Raw genomic sequence first — 18,456 nt, 5'->3', positions numbered from 1 at the left:
TTTCTCAGTTCAAATCTTACCTAAGTAATGGTTGTTACAAGATCCACTTTCAATACATCATCTAAGAATATCATCATGACTCAGGAAAAAAAAAGTTCAACAGGTATTTATGGTGTGAGTCACAAGTTCATTTCTTGTATAGCCTGAGGCATATATTCTAAGGTCAGTATAGTGGACAAGCCAAGCTCAACTGATTCTTTACTTTGTTCCCAATTTAAGGAGTGTAAATAAAATTCGGTGCATCATTAGATGAATCTGCATCACTGAAGAAATGAATGCTTACCCTAGAGACAAATAAAACTGGGAATTTGCCAGGGACTCGACTATGTAGTGACCTGGCAAGTGATGCACCACCAATTCAGGCTCCAGAACAAAATAATCAAATATACACTGCTCTGTATAAAGAAGATTTTGTTTAATTGGGAAACTCTATTGTCAGGGAAATAGGTAATATAAGTAATATTTAAAAAGGGTAAGCAGACTATAACTAGGGTGTGTTTGCCAGGAGCAATAATTATCTACTGATTGTCTGATTTTAAGGGCCAAAAAAAAAAAAAAAACAGAATTATTATTCATGTAAAGACTAATGTTTTCAGGCACACAAACTGACAACTTGTTGGATACATATAGGACAATGCTGAAAAAATGTCACAACTTAGGTCAGAATGTTTATGTGTCTACAATTCTACTCAGACACAATAGGAGAGATTATACATGTGGGCCATGCTAAAAACCTTGTGAATTAACTTAGGACTTGAGGGACTTCAAAGCTTTTTGGGGAAAAATTTTTATCAGCATGACCCACACTTGTAGGTAGAAAAAATCTATTTTGCAGAACCACAGTTTGAACAAAGGTGATGGGCTGGTTTAAGGCAATACATGGCAGACTATGACAGTTTAAGGTGCTACATGCCATCTATCAACTGGGCAGACTGCAGGGGAAGAATGATTACATTAGAATTATGGAATACTTCAGGGCAAGAGTCACAGAAGCCATGAATGCATATATATGAAAATATATGCATGAGAAAGATACTAAGATGGATGAATACAGAGCTAGCCATCTAAAGACGGCATGAGAAAGCTATGAAGTAATGAAAACTACTGAAACCTACAACAGTAAGGGCAGATCATGAGAAAGCACTAGCTAAGGAAGCAAAGAAAAAAGAATAAGGTGCTTTTTGTTTATGTGAATACAAAGAAGGAGAATTAGATTAGCCCTTGCATACTGGGTGTAGAAAGGTTCTTAGCTAACCAAGCTGATGTTACTGATGAATTGGTTAGGTACTTGGCATTGATCTTAACTGAGGAAAGACCCTTCTGGGTGGGAGAGGCTGTGTGAGTGTGTCTGAAATACATGATTTCAAAATTACAGATAACTGTTTTTATTAGAAAAACTTTCAAGCCTAAAAGCAAGTAGGGCTCCTCAAGTTTATGGAAATACCCAGTAATTCTGAAGGAGGTGGCAAGAGAGTGCATTGAACCATTATGTCATCTGGTTCGTGGATGATGATCAGGTCTAGAATATTCTTTTCTCCTAGTACATTTCCTGACATGTTGATACAAATAATAATCAACTAGTTGATTTTAAAATTTTGTCCCCATATAGGTTTTCCTTCCCATTTGCACCAATCAATTAGAGGTAAATTAAAATCACCCATAATAAGATATTCATACTTACTTTCCCATTCCATTTGCATGTAGAGGCTCTCATCATAATCTTCACAATCACCTGGTCTGTAGATTACTCTCACTATCACTATACCTTTGCTTCTAACTATCTCACACCATACGGATTCTATACTAGCACGTGAACATCTGAATCTGGGAAAGCTTTTGCCACGCCCAGGCTGCTTTTGATAAGAAGCATGACCCCCACACCCCCTTCTACTGCCCTACCCTTCCCTAAATACCAGAGATAGGGGATGATGTGCCACCCAGAGATAGAGGATGATGAGTTTCAGTACATACTGTACTGAACGTCAGTTTCAGTACACACTGCACTGAAACAAATGATGAGTTTCAGTACATACTGTACTGAAACTCATCATCCTCTATCTCTGGGTGGCACCACATTTCATTAAGCCCTATTATGTCAGCATTACTTGTCTTAACCAGTAGTTCGAATTCACTCATTTTATTGACGACACTTCTGATTACTGTGTAAACAATTAAGACTTAGTGTTCTTGTATAGTTAACTACCCTGACACACCCCTTGAAGTTATTTATGCTAGATTCCCTAGCATTGGCTACCTGCTCATTAGAAACATTTCTACCCTCAGAAAATCTTGCCAATATGACGTTGCGGTGAACAACAAGAACTCTTGAGGTATATGCAAGTGTTACTTTGACCAATATATATCATCAGATAAATGTGATAATATAGATATCTATATTAGCACTTTTCCCCCAAACTAGCAGTTTCCCTGAACCCTTAAGGTATTCTCAATAATACTGGAAAACACCCTTGTAAAAAAGGTAAAGTGCAGCCATTATCAACCCACTGCAGGATGGAAGCCTCCTCAACAATTCATGCTGAGGGAAATGGACCATAATCTGCCACGCTGGTCCAGTGCGTGTTGGCAGATCGACCGTATTCAGCAGTCAGGGGCTTGAACCCCGGTCTACTCAAAGAGCGTGTGCTACTGCACTCCCGCTCCTGACCACTCGGCTACGGAGGCTATCCTTGTACCTTTGTTTAAATGTATCCCATCTCTACAAAACAGATTCCTTCCACCTACAAGTGCAGGCCAAACTGATAAAAATTTCCCCCAAAAGCCTTGCAGAGTCCTTCACGTTGACTTAATCCACAAGGCTTTCAAGCATATAATCCCTCCTTATCGTGCCTGGGCAGAATTGCAGACACACAGACATCCTAACTTGCAGCATGGTCCTATATTTGTCTAACAAATTCTCAGATCGTGTGTGTGCTTAATATCATTAGTCCCCATATGAATAATAATATTCTCTTTACCTACCCCTTAAAATCCGTTAATCTGTTGGTGACATCATTAATTGTTGATCCCGGCTGACATACCCTGGTTTAGTCCACCTATCCATATTACAAAAAATATTTCCCATTTCCTTGACAACAGACTCCTAATAGAACTAATGTCCTTTTGTACAAGAGCAGTTTGTACTTGGTTATCTGTTCTGGGGCTTGGTTATCTGTTCTTAGTTATCTTGGTTATCACTTGGTAGGTTACTCTAGTAACCTACCAAGTGATGCACTCCCAATTATTATGAGAGCATACTAGATTCAGGGGAGATCCCTATGGACTGGAGATATGCAAATGTATCCTCAATTCACAAAGAGGGTTCAAAAGGTGACATGAGTAAAATAATGGAGTCACTGGTTAAAGTAGTAACACAATTATACTGCCATCACATACAATTAAAGTGCAATCACAGCATGGATTTGTTAAGGAGAAGTCCTGTCTGACTAATATGATTGCATATTATGATGCAGTAACCAAATAACTGGATGCAAAAAATATTTTGATATCATTTATTAAATTTCAGGAAAGCTTTTGATACTGTTGCAGACAGAAAGTGGTTATGAATGGACAGTGCTCTTTATGGACTAATGTTATTAGTGGAGTACCCCAGGGTTCAGTGCTGGGCCAATTGTTATGTTCTATATTTATTAATGATACTGATGAAGGTATGAGGCTTAATGTCTATGTTTGCAGATGATACAAAGGTGGGCAGTGTGGTTAATGACAATAATCAAAGCATACTACTGTGAAATATCCACAAAAATTAGGCAGATGGGTTGAGAAACTGCAGGTGAAGTCTAACACTGAAGGGAATGAAAGTGTGGTCTTACCAAGAAAGGCTTCAGTTATGCAAATTTCAGAATCTGGAGACTAGGCACCTGCAAGGTGATCTGAATGAGCTGTTTAAGGCTTTGAATAGATTGGGCAAGCTGAATAATGATGGCATTCTTCCTCTTGATCAGTCTATTCATATTGGGACATTAATTAAAAATTGAGTAATAATGTTTGTAGGATATATGTGCAGAAGTCTGCCTTTAGCCAGTGTGTATGTGGTTGATTGTTGGAACAAACTTCCATGTGATGTGGAAGTGGAGTGTAAATAAATTTAAGGAAGAACTAGACAAATTATTGGTGGGGATGGGCAGGTGTTGTGGGAAGGTGGGTTTTTTTTTTTTTTTTTCTTGGCTGATACTTTATAAGCTTGTTTCTTGTGTCATATGCTACTGCTACTACTAATATATATTACATAAAGTATAAAATGCATTGCTCGCCTCCGGAGAAACGGAATATGAAAAAAGAAAATTGTAGGAACAAAGTAGTACTCTTTAATAAACAAAACACAGGTAAAAAATTAGTTAGACTAAATAAAAATAAAGCAAAACAGTAGCTTTCGAGTCTAGGGAACTCTTCATCAGCTGAATGCAACCGTTATTATGAAACAAAGAATGCCTGTGCATGGTCAAGTAAGGCAAACAAAGCATGACACTAGTGCAAGCAACAGTAGGGTTAATCATTGGTTAGAACTAGATGTTTGCAGCTGCGAATGCAGGATGTGCACATGGGGTGCATGCCAGCGTTTATCACATTGTAGGATAACCACCTCCATGATAGGTATACCTTTATTGTGGTTAAAATTACCATGGCAACCAGATATGTGGAGTGATTCAAGCCATACTCACTGATGGTAACTTTATGAGTGGTTGATGATTTCAATATCCTGGCATGGATCAAGGTCACACTGAGAGGACCAATAGTGTTCTGTGACCAGAGTGCTCTGAATCACCAGGCCGGATTGCCCTCTCATGTTCTGAGATCCGGTCCTGGAGCCCTCTCCCAAATTCCACGATGTAGCAACCACTGCAGTCATGACAGGCAATGTGATAAACAAAGCTGCTGCATAACAAGGAGGGGATGGCATTTTTAGCTTAGAAAGAAGGGATTGCAGTTTTTTACAGGGAAGCTGTAAGCATTTTATCCGGTGAACACGTAGAATTTTAGAGAGGTGTTGTGAGGGGATAAAGGGGATAATAGGGGATAAAGGCAGTCGAGAACATGTCATCACTGTGGGAGGCCCTAGGGTGTGATCTGTAGGCAAGCTCACAAGTCTACAGATCACATTTGTTTAGGGCACAGGCAGGGTAGCCACAGTTGGATAGATCTGTTTTTACTCTCAAAACATCATTACACCTCTCGTTTATGGAGCTGGAATGGGTCCAGGTGCAGGCAAATAGGACATGCGTGGTACTGAGAAGCTGGTTGTAAACCGAGGTTCTTAAATGTGTGTCCATGCGCTGTACTAGAACATCCAGGAAAGGAGAGGGCATTGTCTGATTCCAGCTCGATAGTGATATGAAGGGCGATAGATATTTATATATATTACATATAAATATATATATATAAATAAATTAGAATGAGGATTAAAAAAATAAAAATAATGGCAGCAGCATGGCAAGACAGAATAATTTTGAAAATATCAAAATTAAACATAACGATCAAACCAACAGGGAGGGAAGAGAAGGGTACCGAGAGTAAAAATAGTGCAGCAGAAACTCTCCAAGTTAATTCAGGAAATCTAAATGTAAAGATAATAAAATAATAATCAATTAAATTTTGAATGCCAATTAAATAGAAATTTAACAGCACCCCCTCTGATGGGTACCAAGTCCAAATTTATGTGAAATATCACCAACAGAGATGAAATGTTTCATGAATTTTCTGAACATTTTCCAATGCATCATCTTAATGCTCTCCAAAACAAATATCCCAATATAATAAATTACAAGTTCTTAATCGACAAACTGAAATATGCTTATCGTGACAGCGATTTTATAAAATGCAAATTAGCCACTGCTCTTTAACACTATTTCATGAAATAGGATTATTATCTGCCTTGTCAGAAACAAGAAGGCTAATTCAACTTCTCCTAACAATACCTGTAATTTCTGTTTCAAATGAAAGAAGTTTCTCAGTTCTTGATTGAATTCGATCCTATTTGAGAAATACAATGGCTCTCATTGCTAGCCTGAATATTAATAGAGAAAGAAATACTTGTTGATTTAGAAAGAAAAAATGAATTGCATGACATTCGCATTAAAACCAAGACGATTAGAGTTTATGTTCAAAAATAGGTGGGTTAAATTATTTATTTAATCCATAATTATTTATTTAATAGCTGAATCCAGAGAATGGTACCCCTTACAAAATGGCTGCGAGAAGCGGGGGGGGGGGGCAATGATTGACGGATTGTGACTCCACCCACTCACGCATTCCCCCTCTTCGCTTCAGGCGAATGTCATGTGTCAACCATGCAGTCAAAATCTGAATTGAGGACGAGTAGACTTGAGAAGTTAAAGTCGCCACTGATATATATATATATATATATATATATTTATTCTTTGATATTTGTTTGTTTTTACAAAAAAAAATAAACAAACAAATATATAATAATTTCAGCATTGGCTGAAAGGTCCATTCTCAGCATTACTATGCCTATACATTCAACTGAATCAATCAAATATTGAAATGAAATTAATACAGGGTGTTTATAAATGGTGGGAACACTTTCAGTAATTTATTGCACAAAGACTAGGATGGATATCAGTATCATATACATACCTTGTGAAAGAGAAAATGTCAAAGTATTTTTACATCACATCACATCACTTCACGATTCAATGTGGGAACCACGTGTTTTTTTTTTTTTTTTTTTGATTTGGTAGTTGTTGGCGCATCGGCTTCTGTGGCCATATTGCACCTCCCAAGGTTTTTGCAGTACTTTGATCCAAGCCCGAGGCGGGAATCGAACCCGCGACCTTTGGGTTGCCGGGCAGGTACTTTACCCACTCGGCTAGCCCGGTCGGCTTGGAACCACGTGTGACACGGCAAATGTCCACACGGTAAGCAAACTCTTGCCATACCCTGTCCAGCATATCCTGTGTGACCGTGGTGGTAGCTTCTTCAATTCTCTGCTTTAGTTTTGGGACGTCACATGGCAAAGGTGGTACATAAACACGATCCTTTATGGAGCCCCACAAGAAGAAATCATTCTTTCAACTTTGTTGAAACCATCTTTCAACAGAGCTATGCTACGAAAGGTAACATCAACTGGCAGTGAACGATGGAACTACACGCCTCGGCAGTAACAACTGGGAAACTTTCATGTTTTCTCTTTCACATGGTATAAATAAGTAAATGGTATCTCTCTTACTCCACGTGCAATAAATTACTGAAAGTGTTCCTACCATTTATAGATGCCCTGTATATCCATCCATTCATCCTATAACTTTATCAAGAGTCAGTATAGACACCAATATTTAAATAGAATCGTAGTTCTTCATCCCCATTTCTGTTTTACAATATTACAGTTTTTGCAATGCAATAATGACATACAGCTATATAAAATATAATTTTTGCAAGAACATAGTTTAAAATAACTATCATTACATGTGCTAACTGCATATGAAAACTGACCAATGATATAGTGCATGTGATATAGATTGGTGTGTTCAAAATTCTCTCTTCCTTTTCATTTTGTGCTTAAGTCAAGAAGGTTTTCATATTCCACATATATATATATATATATATATATATATATATAAACTTAAATGAGAATAATTAAAAAATAAAAAAATATATATAAAAAAATAAAAATGACAGCAGCATGGCAAGACAGAAGAGCAAAAACTGAAATTATACGTAATGATCAAACCAACAGAGAGGGAAGAGGATAAAATTATTGTAGCAGAAACTCTTGAAGATAATTTAGAAAGTCTAAATACAAAGATAATAAAATATAATCAATTAAATTTTGAATAGCCAATTAAATGAAATTTAACAGCGGCCCCTCTGATGGGCACCAGGTCCAAATTTATGTGATATATCATGAACAGAGATGTGAACAACTACAGTAAAATAAAATAAAACAAAAACAGTAAAATAAAATAAAATAAAACAAAAATAGACTGACCATTATGCCACATCTCAACAGAGGACCACAAGGCCAATAATGGTCAGGGAATCACTGCATTTTGATCGCTAGTATTTAGACTTTCTAAATTATCTTCGAGAGTTTCTGCTACAATAATTTTATCCACTTCCCTATCTGTTGGTTTGATCGTTACATATAATTTCACAATTTTGGCTCTTCTGTCTTGCCATGCTGCTGGCATTTTTATTTTTTTATATTTTTTTTATTTTTTAATTATTCTCATTTAAGTTTATATCTCAAGCGTCATGTAAAGGAAAATGCTTTTTGCTACCTCTGATGTATGCTTTACCCCCTTTTTATGTAAGATTCAGTTTTCAATTATTTTAACCATTATTCAAATATAAGTGTGTATAAATATATAAAAAAATTAAAATATATAAATGAAGAATGTGTTAGTTAACAGTTCTTTTTTTTACTTCCTTTATTCTTTTCTTTATTATAGTATTGTTCAAGTTTATTGTGTGTGTTTTTACCTGTATTTTATCCTTTTCACAGACTCTAGCATGTATCGAAGAGGACAAGTAGTCTTATAAACCATCATTAATGGATGTGGTACATAAACAGACAACTAAAAAAGAAAAAAAAAAAAACAACTGAAAACAAAGGTCTTCACACATACTGAAATATCTCCACATAAAGCTTAATTCTAGATAAAAAAATATACTAGCAAATACTACAAGATACCAATGATATTCCACCTTGTTGTGTTGGTGATGAAGCATGAGTGATTCAATAACTTATGCAGTTGTAGTGGTGATAGCACTCTATGTGTAATCTTAAACCAGATAAGTTTATAGTGAGAAATGAGATGAAGAAGAAATATCAGGAACTGATGCAGTAAGCCAATTCCATATAACAAAATAATTTTGTCATTTTATAGTGAAAAAGATTTTGCTACAAAGACAACCGAATGCTAAAAGAAATAACAAAGATCAACCTAGACAGGCAATCTGGTAGTAAATTGGAGAATAGAAAGTGACTGTGAATTCTATATGTTGGAACATGCAAAAACTGAAAACAAGCCAAGAATAAGTACTAGTTCTAGTTATGGCAAACTCTTTTAAACTCTCTTACATTACTTATAAATATTATAAATACTTATAATACTTACTCTTCTCTATCACACAAACATTCCGCTTCTACTACATGCTTTTTTTTATTGATTTACAAAAATTCAACTCCAATGCCAACAAGTATTTCTGCATTCTCAACCTTCAGCTCATGTATAGTACTAAAGTACTATAGATTCTAACATCTTTTGAATTTGGAGTCAACGTAAAAAAAAAAACTAGAAGAGTTAGTGAATCTCAAACTACTGGAAGAAAAACTGGTTTTTGGAGTGTGTGCACCAATAAGTGATTCAAGTATTGAAATTAGAAAAGATTATAGGCCAAGTTAAAATAAATGATAGAAGAAAAGGAAATAAAGGAAAGAAAATATTCATGATGGGAGGTACAAACTCCAGAACACTGGAGACTCATAAAATACTAGTGTTTTAGTAAGGATGGGGAATGATAACTGCAAAGAAACCAACAACATTTTCAATAGCAAGGTGTAGATAAATTCATGTGGACACAAGAAAGAATAATCAAAATTAATGACATAAAGGGGCTCATAAAGTACACATTACAAAACAGATCATTGCTCAGTGAAAGTGCCTATAAATTATGAAAAAGGACAGGCAGAAGGACAATCACTTATAAATAAAGAGAAATTCAATGTAAATGCCTTAAAGAAGGGAGCAGTGTTGATCTACATGGAATAAAATTGGAACAGGAGCTCGTGGAAAGCATCAAGGGAAACTCAAGTGATATCTATGTATAGTAAAGACATAGTTTTAATGATGACTCAAGAGGTTATGGGAACATCAGGAAGGAGGAAAAAATTAAACTAAGGAGCTTATATTAGAGGGCTATGCACAAATAAATGAGAGTCACAGGACAATGTATAACAAGATACAGTACTGAAAACAAGGATGGACCAGGTAAAGAATAAATCATGGGACAGGACTTATTCTGAAATTAATGGCAAACTAACACCCTAGAGTGCTTTGAAGATGTGGACAGATCCAAAAAGGCACAGACATCTTACAAACAAAATGACAAGTTAAGACTGAAAGGCTGGAATGACAAATGAATATCACAAACAGCTGTTGAATGAAAGAGGAGATATATTTAATGAAATGGAGAAGTTATTTCACAAAGTTACAGATTAGGGATAATATAAAGAAGTTGAGATGGAAGTAAAAAAAAAAAAAAAAAATGGCAGGACCAGAAGGAGTTAATGTATAACTTCTTCTGGAAGGAGGAAAGTCATTATATCACTATGAAAATTATTGAAAAAGGGAAAGAATAAAAAAATAGATGGGAAGAAAAATACCACAGGAGACAACAATGGGACACATAAAACTATCTTGTTCTAATTACAGAGGCATTTGCATTATGAATTCAACTATAAGAATTCTTCAAACCAATAATTAAAAAATTAAAAACAAGAAGAGGTGAAATTAGATATGGAATCTAAAGAAGGTCTATTTTAGGCATGATATAAGCACTGGGAAACAAATCTGAGAGATGGAGAGTGTTATAGTCATAATGACTGATGACTATACAAAACAGCTATAGAGAGAAATAGCGGGCCAGCAAATCAGAAGGTCTTATAATGGGGAGTTTAAAGCTTCCAGATGTCGACTGGAATTTGTGGGTTTGTCATTCACACACTATCAAGACTTTTGTAGATTTTTTGGATGACTGTTTTCTACAGCAGCAAGTTAGGGAGGCAAAAAATAGGAAGCAACTCTTAATCTGGTTATCAGCAGTGATTCTTCATGCATTAAAAATCAACAAGTAAAACACCCAATGGGTGGCAGTGATCAAAGTAATAATGTGGAATTTAATTAAGGATGTAACTGTCAAGGGTTAAGGAAAAGGCTTTTGCTAGGGTGATTACAATGGTCTCAGGTTGTTTTTAAATTCTATGCAGTGGGACCAACTGGTGAAGTTACCAAAAGCAAATTCTAAATGGGAAGCATTCTGAGAGGTAATCACAGAAGATACTAGGCTATATAATGTTATTAGTGGAGTCACCAAGGTTCAATGTTGGGCCCACTGTTGCTTTCAATATTTATTAATGATACTGATGACAATATATCAGGCTTAATGTGTAAGTTTGCAGATGCTACAAAGGTTGACAGGGTGGTTAATGACAGTATACAAAAAGATCTAGAAAATTTAGGTCGATGGGCTGAGAAATGAAGTTAAATTTTAACATTGACAAATACAAGTTATGGGATATGGGGTAACAGTAATCCCAGAGTAACATACCATCAGTGTGGTACTACACTCAGCATAGTGGAAAATGGAAAAAATACCTGGGAATAATTGTGCAGTCAGATATGAGATTCTCTGAGCAGTGCACACACACATGCTGCCAGGCCAGCTCATGGAGTTTTGTCAATAATATACAGAAACTTTACTAGCAGGGATAAGGAGGTTTTGTCCCCTTGTATAAGGAAATGGTCAGGCCACACCTTGAGTACTGTATACAGGTCTGAAAGCCTCATTTCAGGAAGGATGTAAATCTGCTGGAATGGGTGCAGAAAAGAGAAACTAGATTCGTGAAGGGGAAAAAAAAAAAGAGTGCTGTTATCTACAAAGGCTTTAGTTCTGCAAATAGCAGCATCTGGAGACTCAGTCAGATCACCTGTAGGGAGATCTGACTGAGGTGTTTAATAAGGCCTTGAATGGATTCAGTATGCTAAATGTTAATGGCATTCTTCCTCTTGCTGAGGCTACACACGAGGGGGCACAAATTCAAGTTGAGGAATGGTGGTTGTAGGATAGATATGCAGAAGTTTGCCTTCAGTCAGTGGGTTGATTGTTGGAACAGGCTGTTGTTGTTGTTGTGGATGGCTTGAATAAATTCACAGAACTATAAAAATTCTTGGAGGGTATGAATGGGTGAAGTGTTTTTTTTTTTTTTTTTCCCTTTTTGGCTGATGCTATATAAGCTTGTTTTCTTGCATCATTTGCTACTACTATTCAACTATAAAAATTCTTGAAACCACTAATGAAAAATTAAAAATCAGCTTGAAAGAGGTGAAAATAGATATGGAATCTAAAGAAGTGTAGTTGCAGACTTAAATAGCAGAACTACAATTTTAAGTTGAAACATTTTTATAACAGATAGTGCAACTAGAAAATGAAATTGAAAAATGAAATAAGATTCATTTCTGCTACCTGAGGATCAAAATACCCTAACAATCAAATTAAAATAAAATCATAAAAATAAAAAAATAAAATAAATAAATAAAAAATTGTGTAGAGTGAATTCTCTCTCAAAGTGAGAAGTCATTTTATCATTCTCATGAAAAAATTACTTCACATGCTTTTTAACTTAAAAGAGCCACTACATCCATTTACAAATTGTGTTGTGAATTGGTTTTGTGGTTCACTTTCAGACTGAAGAATAGAAGTCTGATAAATCAGGGAAGAAAGCAAAACTCAATACCAGAAGAGTGATTAAAGTAAAACCACTCAGATTCCTTACATTATTCTTCTTTAAATTTATGTATTTTTATACTCTCAATTTACTATGATGAATTACAAATATCTGTCTCTTTTTCTAGTGATACTTCTACATTTAAACCATATAAAAATAAACATAGGTCAGATTCTTTATTTTTGAATAGCAGTAAAAACATTCATCATTGCAGATTGTTTCATGCTCTGTGATTTTGCTTTGCTACACATTTCTCAATTTAAAAAAAATATATATATATATATACAAAGGGTACTAGGAAAGTTTTGCAATATGACGCAACAATGAATCACAGGAAGCTGCTTGTTGCTGCATGTTGAGACATGTTCATACGTGCATAGTAGCCGCCGCGCCAAGTCGATGGGCTCAGTTATTCATTAGTAGTGAGAGTGTAAAGTGCTTGAGATGGCATCGTGGTCACGAAATGAGATAAGGACAGTTCTGCGGTATAATTTCGTGCGTGGTTTAACCATAGACCAGTGCTTAGAAGAAATGACTCTTGCACTAGATGATGATTGTCCACATCGTACAACGATATTCAGGTGGTATAGAGAATTCCAAAGGGGAAATTTCACTCTGGAGGATTCTGAGAGGCCGGGAAGGCCACGACCGTCAGTTACGGAGGAAAACGTTACTGCTGTGAGGAAAATGCTTGACGAAAACAGGCGAGTGACCTACCAACAGATAGAGGATACTTTGGGCCTAAATGCACCAGCAATTCGTTCGATTCTGCAAGATCATTTGCACGTGAAGAAACTTTGTTCTCTCTGGGTGCCGCATCAACTGACTGAAGAGCAGATGACACGACGTGTGACTTGGTGCCGGGAGATGTTAAAAAAGTTTGATAAAGGACAATCTCGGTATGTGAACAACATCGTGACAGGTGACGAGACTTGGCTGTACTATTACGATCTGCCGACCAAGGCTCAAAACAAAGTTTGGGTCTTTGATGATGACGACACACCCGTAATTGTCAGAAAATCCCGATCTGTAAAGAAGAAAATGATAGCTGTATTTTTCAAATCGAGTGGAATTGTGGAACGTGTCGTTTTGGACACACAGAAGACAGTCACAGCTAAGTGGTATACTGAACAATGCCTGCCTAAAGTCATTGGATCTATGAAGAACCTGCGGCCAAAGTCAAGAATGGACACCTGGTACCTCCATCACGATATTGCTCCAGCTCACCGCGCCAAAGCCTGCACCGAATATTTGACCACGACAGGACTGAAACTTCTCGAGCACCCTCCCTACAGTCAAGACCTTGCTCCCTGCGACTTTGCACTGTTCCTGCATGTGAAAATGAAGCTAAAAGGGAGGCGGTTTTCCAGTGATGAGGACCTTCTACGGGCTTGGGACAACGAGTGTGCTTTACTCCCTAGTGAAACTTAGCAGAACTGGTTTAAAGATTGGTTTCGGAGGATGGAGAGGTGTATTGAATGTAGAGGAAATTACTTTGAAAAAATTAAATAAACAAAGCTGTATTGCAAAACTTTCCTAGTACCCTTTGTATATATATATATATATATATATTTTTTTTTTTTTTTTTTTCCAGTAACAGTGGTTTCAATCACTGTTAACAATGACCAGTAAAAAGTGTACAAACAGGCTTCACAAGAATCTTTGGGAAGCTTTGACAGTGATCAAGAATGACTGAGCAAACACATGACAATCCAGCTGTGTAAATTACATATCTGCAGTAAGGCTGTCTTAAAAAGCTGCATGAAAATTCCCACTTGGCAATGCTTATTCTTCAATTTAGCTTCTGTCTTACTTTATGAGAGATATTTTCAAAATGAATTCTCATTCTTTATTTAAAACTTTCAGACTGAAGAATAGAAGTCTGATAAATCAGGGAAGAAAGCACAAAACTCAATACCAGAAGAGTGATTAAAGTAAAACCACTCAGATTCCTTACATTATTCTTCTTTAAATTTATGTATTTTTATACTCTCAATTTACTATGATGAATTACAAATATCTGTCTCTTTTTTCTAGTGATACTTCTACATTTAAACCATATAAAAATAAATATAGGTCAGATTCTTTATTTTTGAATAGCAGTAAAAACATTCATCATTGCAGATTGTTTCATGCTCTGTGATTTTGCTTTGCTACACATTTCTCAATTTAAAAAAAAAAAAAAAAAAAAATATATATATATATATATATACAGTGAAACTTCTCCTAACGGACACCTCTCTACAATGGACATTTTCAAATTCCCCAACTCACCTCTATTGGTTTTAACGTGTTTGCAGCTTCTGTCTAGCGGACATTCTCTGTAACGGACGCGGACAGGCAATCTGCACTGTTTCGTTTAGATTAGCACTTAATTTGATCTCCCCATAACGGACAGCGGGCGAGCTCACGGCCCTTTTTCTAGGAACGTTTCTTCCACGTATTGCCTCAATCATGTGTTTATTTTCTATTTCCGATTCTCTGAATTTTATCAAGGTTTACGTCGCAGTTCTAAACCCTTTTTCAAGAATTTTAAGGCACGTGTAAAACTTCTGATGAATTCGGTGTGTGCAGGGGGGGGGGGGGATATGGTCGGCCTTTCGTTTTTTCAGTTTTCAGTTTTGTTCAGTATCATGTGAAGTGCACGTCTTCTCGTAAACATTTAACTTTAAAAATGAGTCAAACTCATTAATGCGTATGATCGGCAAAAAAATAGTGTTTGCAATCTCTCTGCAAAATTCAAAATCGGGAAGACGCAGGTAAGCGACATCCAAAAGAAAAAAAAAATGAACTGCTCAAACAATTTTGGCAACACAGAAATGATCAGGTTCAAAAATCATTCCCGAAAACTGTTGGACTTCAAATTGACAATATTACGTATGAGTGGTTTTGTCGCAAATGTGCTAAAAAAATTCCCATTAATGGGCCTATTATTAGGGAAAAGGGGAGTAAATGAGTTCAAAGCTTCTGTGGGATGGCTAGACAAGTTCAAAACTCGGCATAAAATTTCTTGGAAAACCTTAAGTGCTGAAGGTGGATCTGTTGATACTGGGGTTCTAACAGAGTGGACCTCAAATTGGAAGATTTATGTCGTGATTTTGAAGCTAAGGATATTTACAACTGTGACGAAACAGGGTTGTTTTTTAAAGCTCTTCCTGAAAAAACAATAAGTCTAAAAAACGAAAAGTTCCAGGGCGGAAAAATTTCTAAGGAACGCTTGACTGTACTATTGTGTACAAATATGCTGGGAGACTTTGAACAACCTCTTGTTATAGGAAAACCACAAAATCCTCGTTGATTCAAGGGCATAAAGTTGAATCTTTTGAATGTTGACTGGAAGTCTAATAAAAAAGCATGGATGACACGAGATATCATGAGCGAATGGATAAGTCACTTTAACCAAAACATGATTCGTCAAAACAGAAAAATTATTCTTTTCATGGATAATGCTGCATCTCACCCGCACATCGAGTCCAACATTCAAATCGTTTTTCTGCCACCAAACACATCTGCAGAGCGTCAGCCCTTGGATCAAGGGATAATAAAAAATTTTAAACTTCACTACAGAAAACGTGTTTTAAGACATCTCATTGCAAACATGAACGATGTAAAATGTGCGAGTGACCTTGCAAAGAAAATCAGCATCTTAGATGCGATTCAATGGATTTCCTCTTCAGTAAACGCAATTAGAAAACAAACTGTCGTGAACTGTTTTGTAAAGTCTGGCTTCTCAAACGCAAAAATTGAAGTTGTGAACAGCAATGTGGAGCACCAAGAAGAACAAGAACTTCAACATCTATTGATAATGCATGATACTTCAGCTACAAGTGACCCTGGCTAAAATATTAACGACGTTATCATCGATATTTTTCAAGAAGTTCCTTATGAGGATAAAGAAATGGAAGGAGGTCATTCTGTCGAAGAACATATTAACGACGAACCACCGATGAAAATAGAAGAAGTGCTCATACGAATCAATCATTTAAAAATGTTTTTTGCCGCTGGAGAAGATACTGAAGGACTTTCGATGGTTTCTTCACTCCAAACAAATGTTGAAAACAAAATTATCAGCCGGAAGAAGGTGAAGAAGAAAATAAGTGATTACTGTATGCATTTTTCTTAAGATAAAGTCATAATATACATAGCACAATTGTATGTATATTATTTACAAAAATATTGTGCAAAATCTGTATATATTTTAATTTAATTTTACATTAAAAGTTTAACGATTTTTCTTTCTTTCTTTTTTTTTTTTTCCCTCAGACTTCTTGTTAATGGACACTTCTCTCTAACGGACACATTTTCGTTCCCCATGGCTGTCCGTTAAAGGGAAGTTTCACTGTACATCCAATTATACTAGAAAAGAAGGAATGGGTGGAATACATCCAATTATACTATAAAATTATTAATCATGTTATCAGATCACTATCAGACTCTATGACGATCCCACTGGACTTGATAAGTACTAACATTTATCCAGTCCATAAGGGAGGAACTAAAGAGAAGGTGGAAAAATACAGACTAGTGAACCTGAACTGTAGTGGAAAAGATCAGAAAGTACAGTTAAGTCAGATTACAGAACTGCCTTGATAAGAATGTAATCATAGAAGGTGTGGTTTTACCCGACCAATATGGTTAACTGATGAGTTAACTATAATGAGCTCATAAAACAGTTAGATGCAAAAAGTAACTTTGAAATTATATACCTTGATTTAGAAAAGCTTTTGAATGATTTCCTGTGAGAGTTAAAGTTCAATGCAAAACTGGATGGCCACTTAATATTGCAATGGGAAAAGAATGAATGATTTAGGAAAGTTTATTTATTTATTTATTTTAATTTATTTTTTTGGTGGATGCAGAAAAACATCTGCTTGCTTGCATCATTTGGTCATTCTAATACCAACATTAAATTATGCTTACCTCTCTTATCTCTTTGCTTTCATCTTTATTTCTGTTACACTGTTGCAACTTGAGTGTTTCTTCATGATACACTTCTATGGCTTCCATGAGTTGTTCAGCCTACACAAGAAAATAGCATTTTAATGTATATTTTCAAAAACATATTTTAATAAACTTACTAAAAAATCTAATATTGTGATTAAATATTATGGAAAAGATCATAATACTGTATGCATGCACATGCACTCTATTACCACTTACAGAAGATGTGCACATGTTGCTTAGCATAAATAATATATATCTATACATTAAAAAATGTTTTCCTCCTAGTGATATTTATTTGGGCCAATAAGAGAAGACGGCGGGGCAATTGCATCACTTATTCGATGCCTTAACTGCCTCCACAACATTCACCAACCTTGTGCACATGCCTCACTGTCTGATACATGACTATGCTGGGCATCGTTTGATGTTCCATTGTAATGTTAACTGATGAAGGGACCCGACATAGTTTGTATATTTGTAAATAGTTTAGTATTTTGTAAATATTTTAAATATTTGTATAGGTTGTAAATATTTTAGTCCTGCTCTTTCAGATGCAACAGTATTCCTCATGCATTATGGAACCCGAAGCAAAAGGCCTTTTCCTAAGTGGCCTGTGTAAACTCAGGTAAATAATTATTTAGAAGCGGTTCTCAACCTTTTTTAATACTTGTACCACCAAAACCAAAACTGAAAAATTTCATTACCATTCATTAAAACATATATTTGTATTAAGAGGAAAAGACAAGAATATTTGCATAAGGCTATGTTATAAATTATATATTTTTATTTCATTTTTAATTCAAAAATTGAACAAACAAATAAATAACAAATATAAAACAAAACAAAATAAACTATAACATACTTGATTAACATTGCGAGATAAGACTCGGTCATGATTTTAAGCTTTCCGAGAAATATACAGCTATCTGCTCGGAGGTTGAACAAACAAAATATTTGAAAATCAACACATGATTTGCGAACTCTTATTAGACTGAAAAAATTCAACCATCACGTACTACAAAATC

The 18,456-nt window shown here is 35.7% G+C and overlaps 1 protein-coding gene across 1 annotated transcript in view; it reads right to left on the bottom strand.

Annotated features, from left to right (window-relative positions):
* LOC150081562 (WD repeat-containing protein 3) overlaps positions 1-18,456 on the bottom strand; it is a 279,852-nt gene that overhangs the window by 38,893 nt on the left and 222,503 nt on the right. Inside the window, 2 exon segments of the mRNA XM_090380245.1 lie at positions 8,461-8,555; positions 17,408-17,506. Coding sequence (XP_090236371.1) covers positions 8,461-8,555; positions 17,408-17,506 — 194 coding nt within the window.

Source organism: Mastigoproctus giganteus, chromosome 8 (genome assembly GCF_048544385.1).
Source record: "Mastigoproctus giganteus isolate SK-2022 chromosome 8, ASM4854438v1, whole genome shotgun sequence".
Lineage (NCBI taxonomy): Eukaryota > Metazoa > Arthropoda > Arachnida > Uropygi > Thelyphonidae > Mastigoproctus > Mastigoproctus giganteus.
This window is presented reverse-complemented; position numbering and strand designations above follow the sequence as displayed.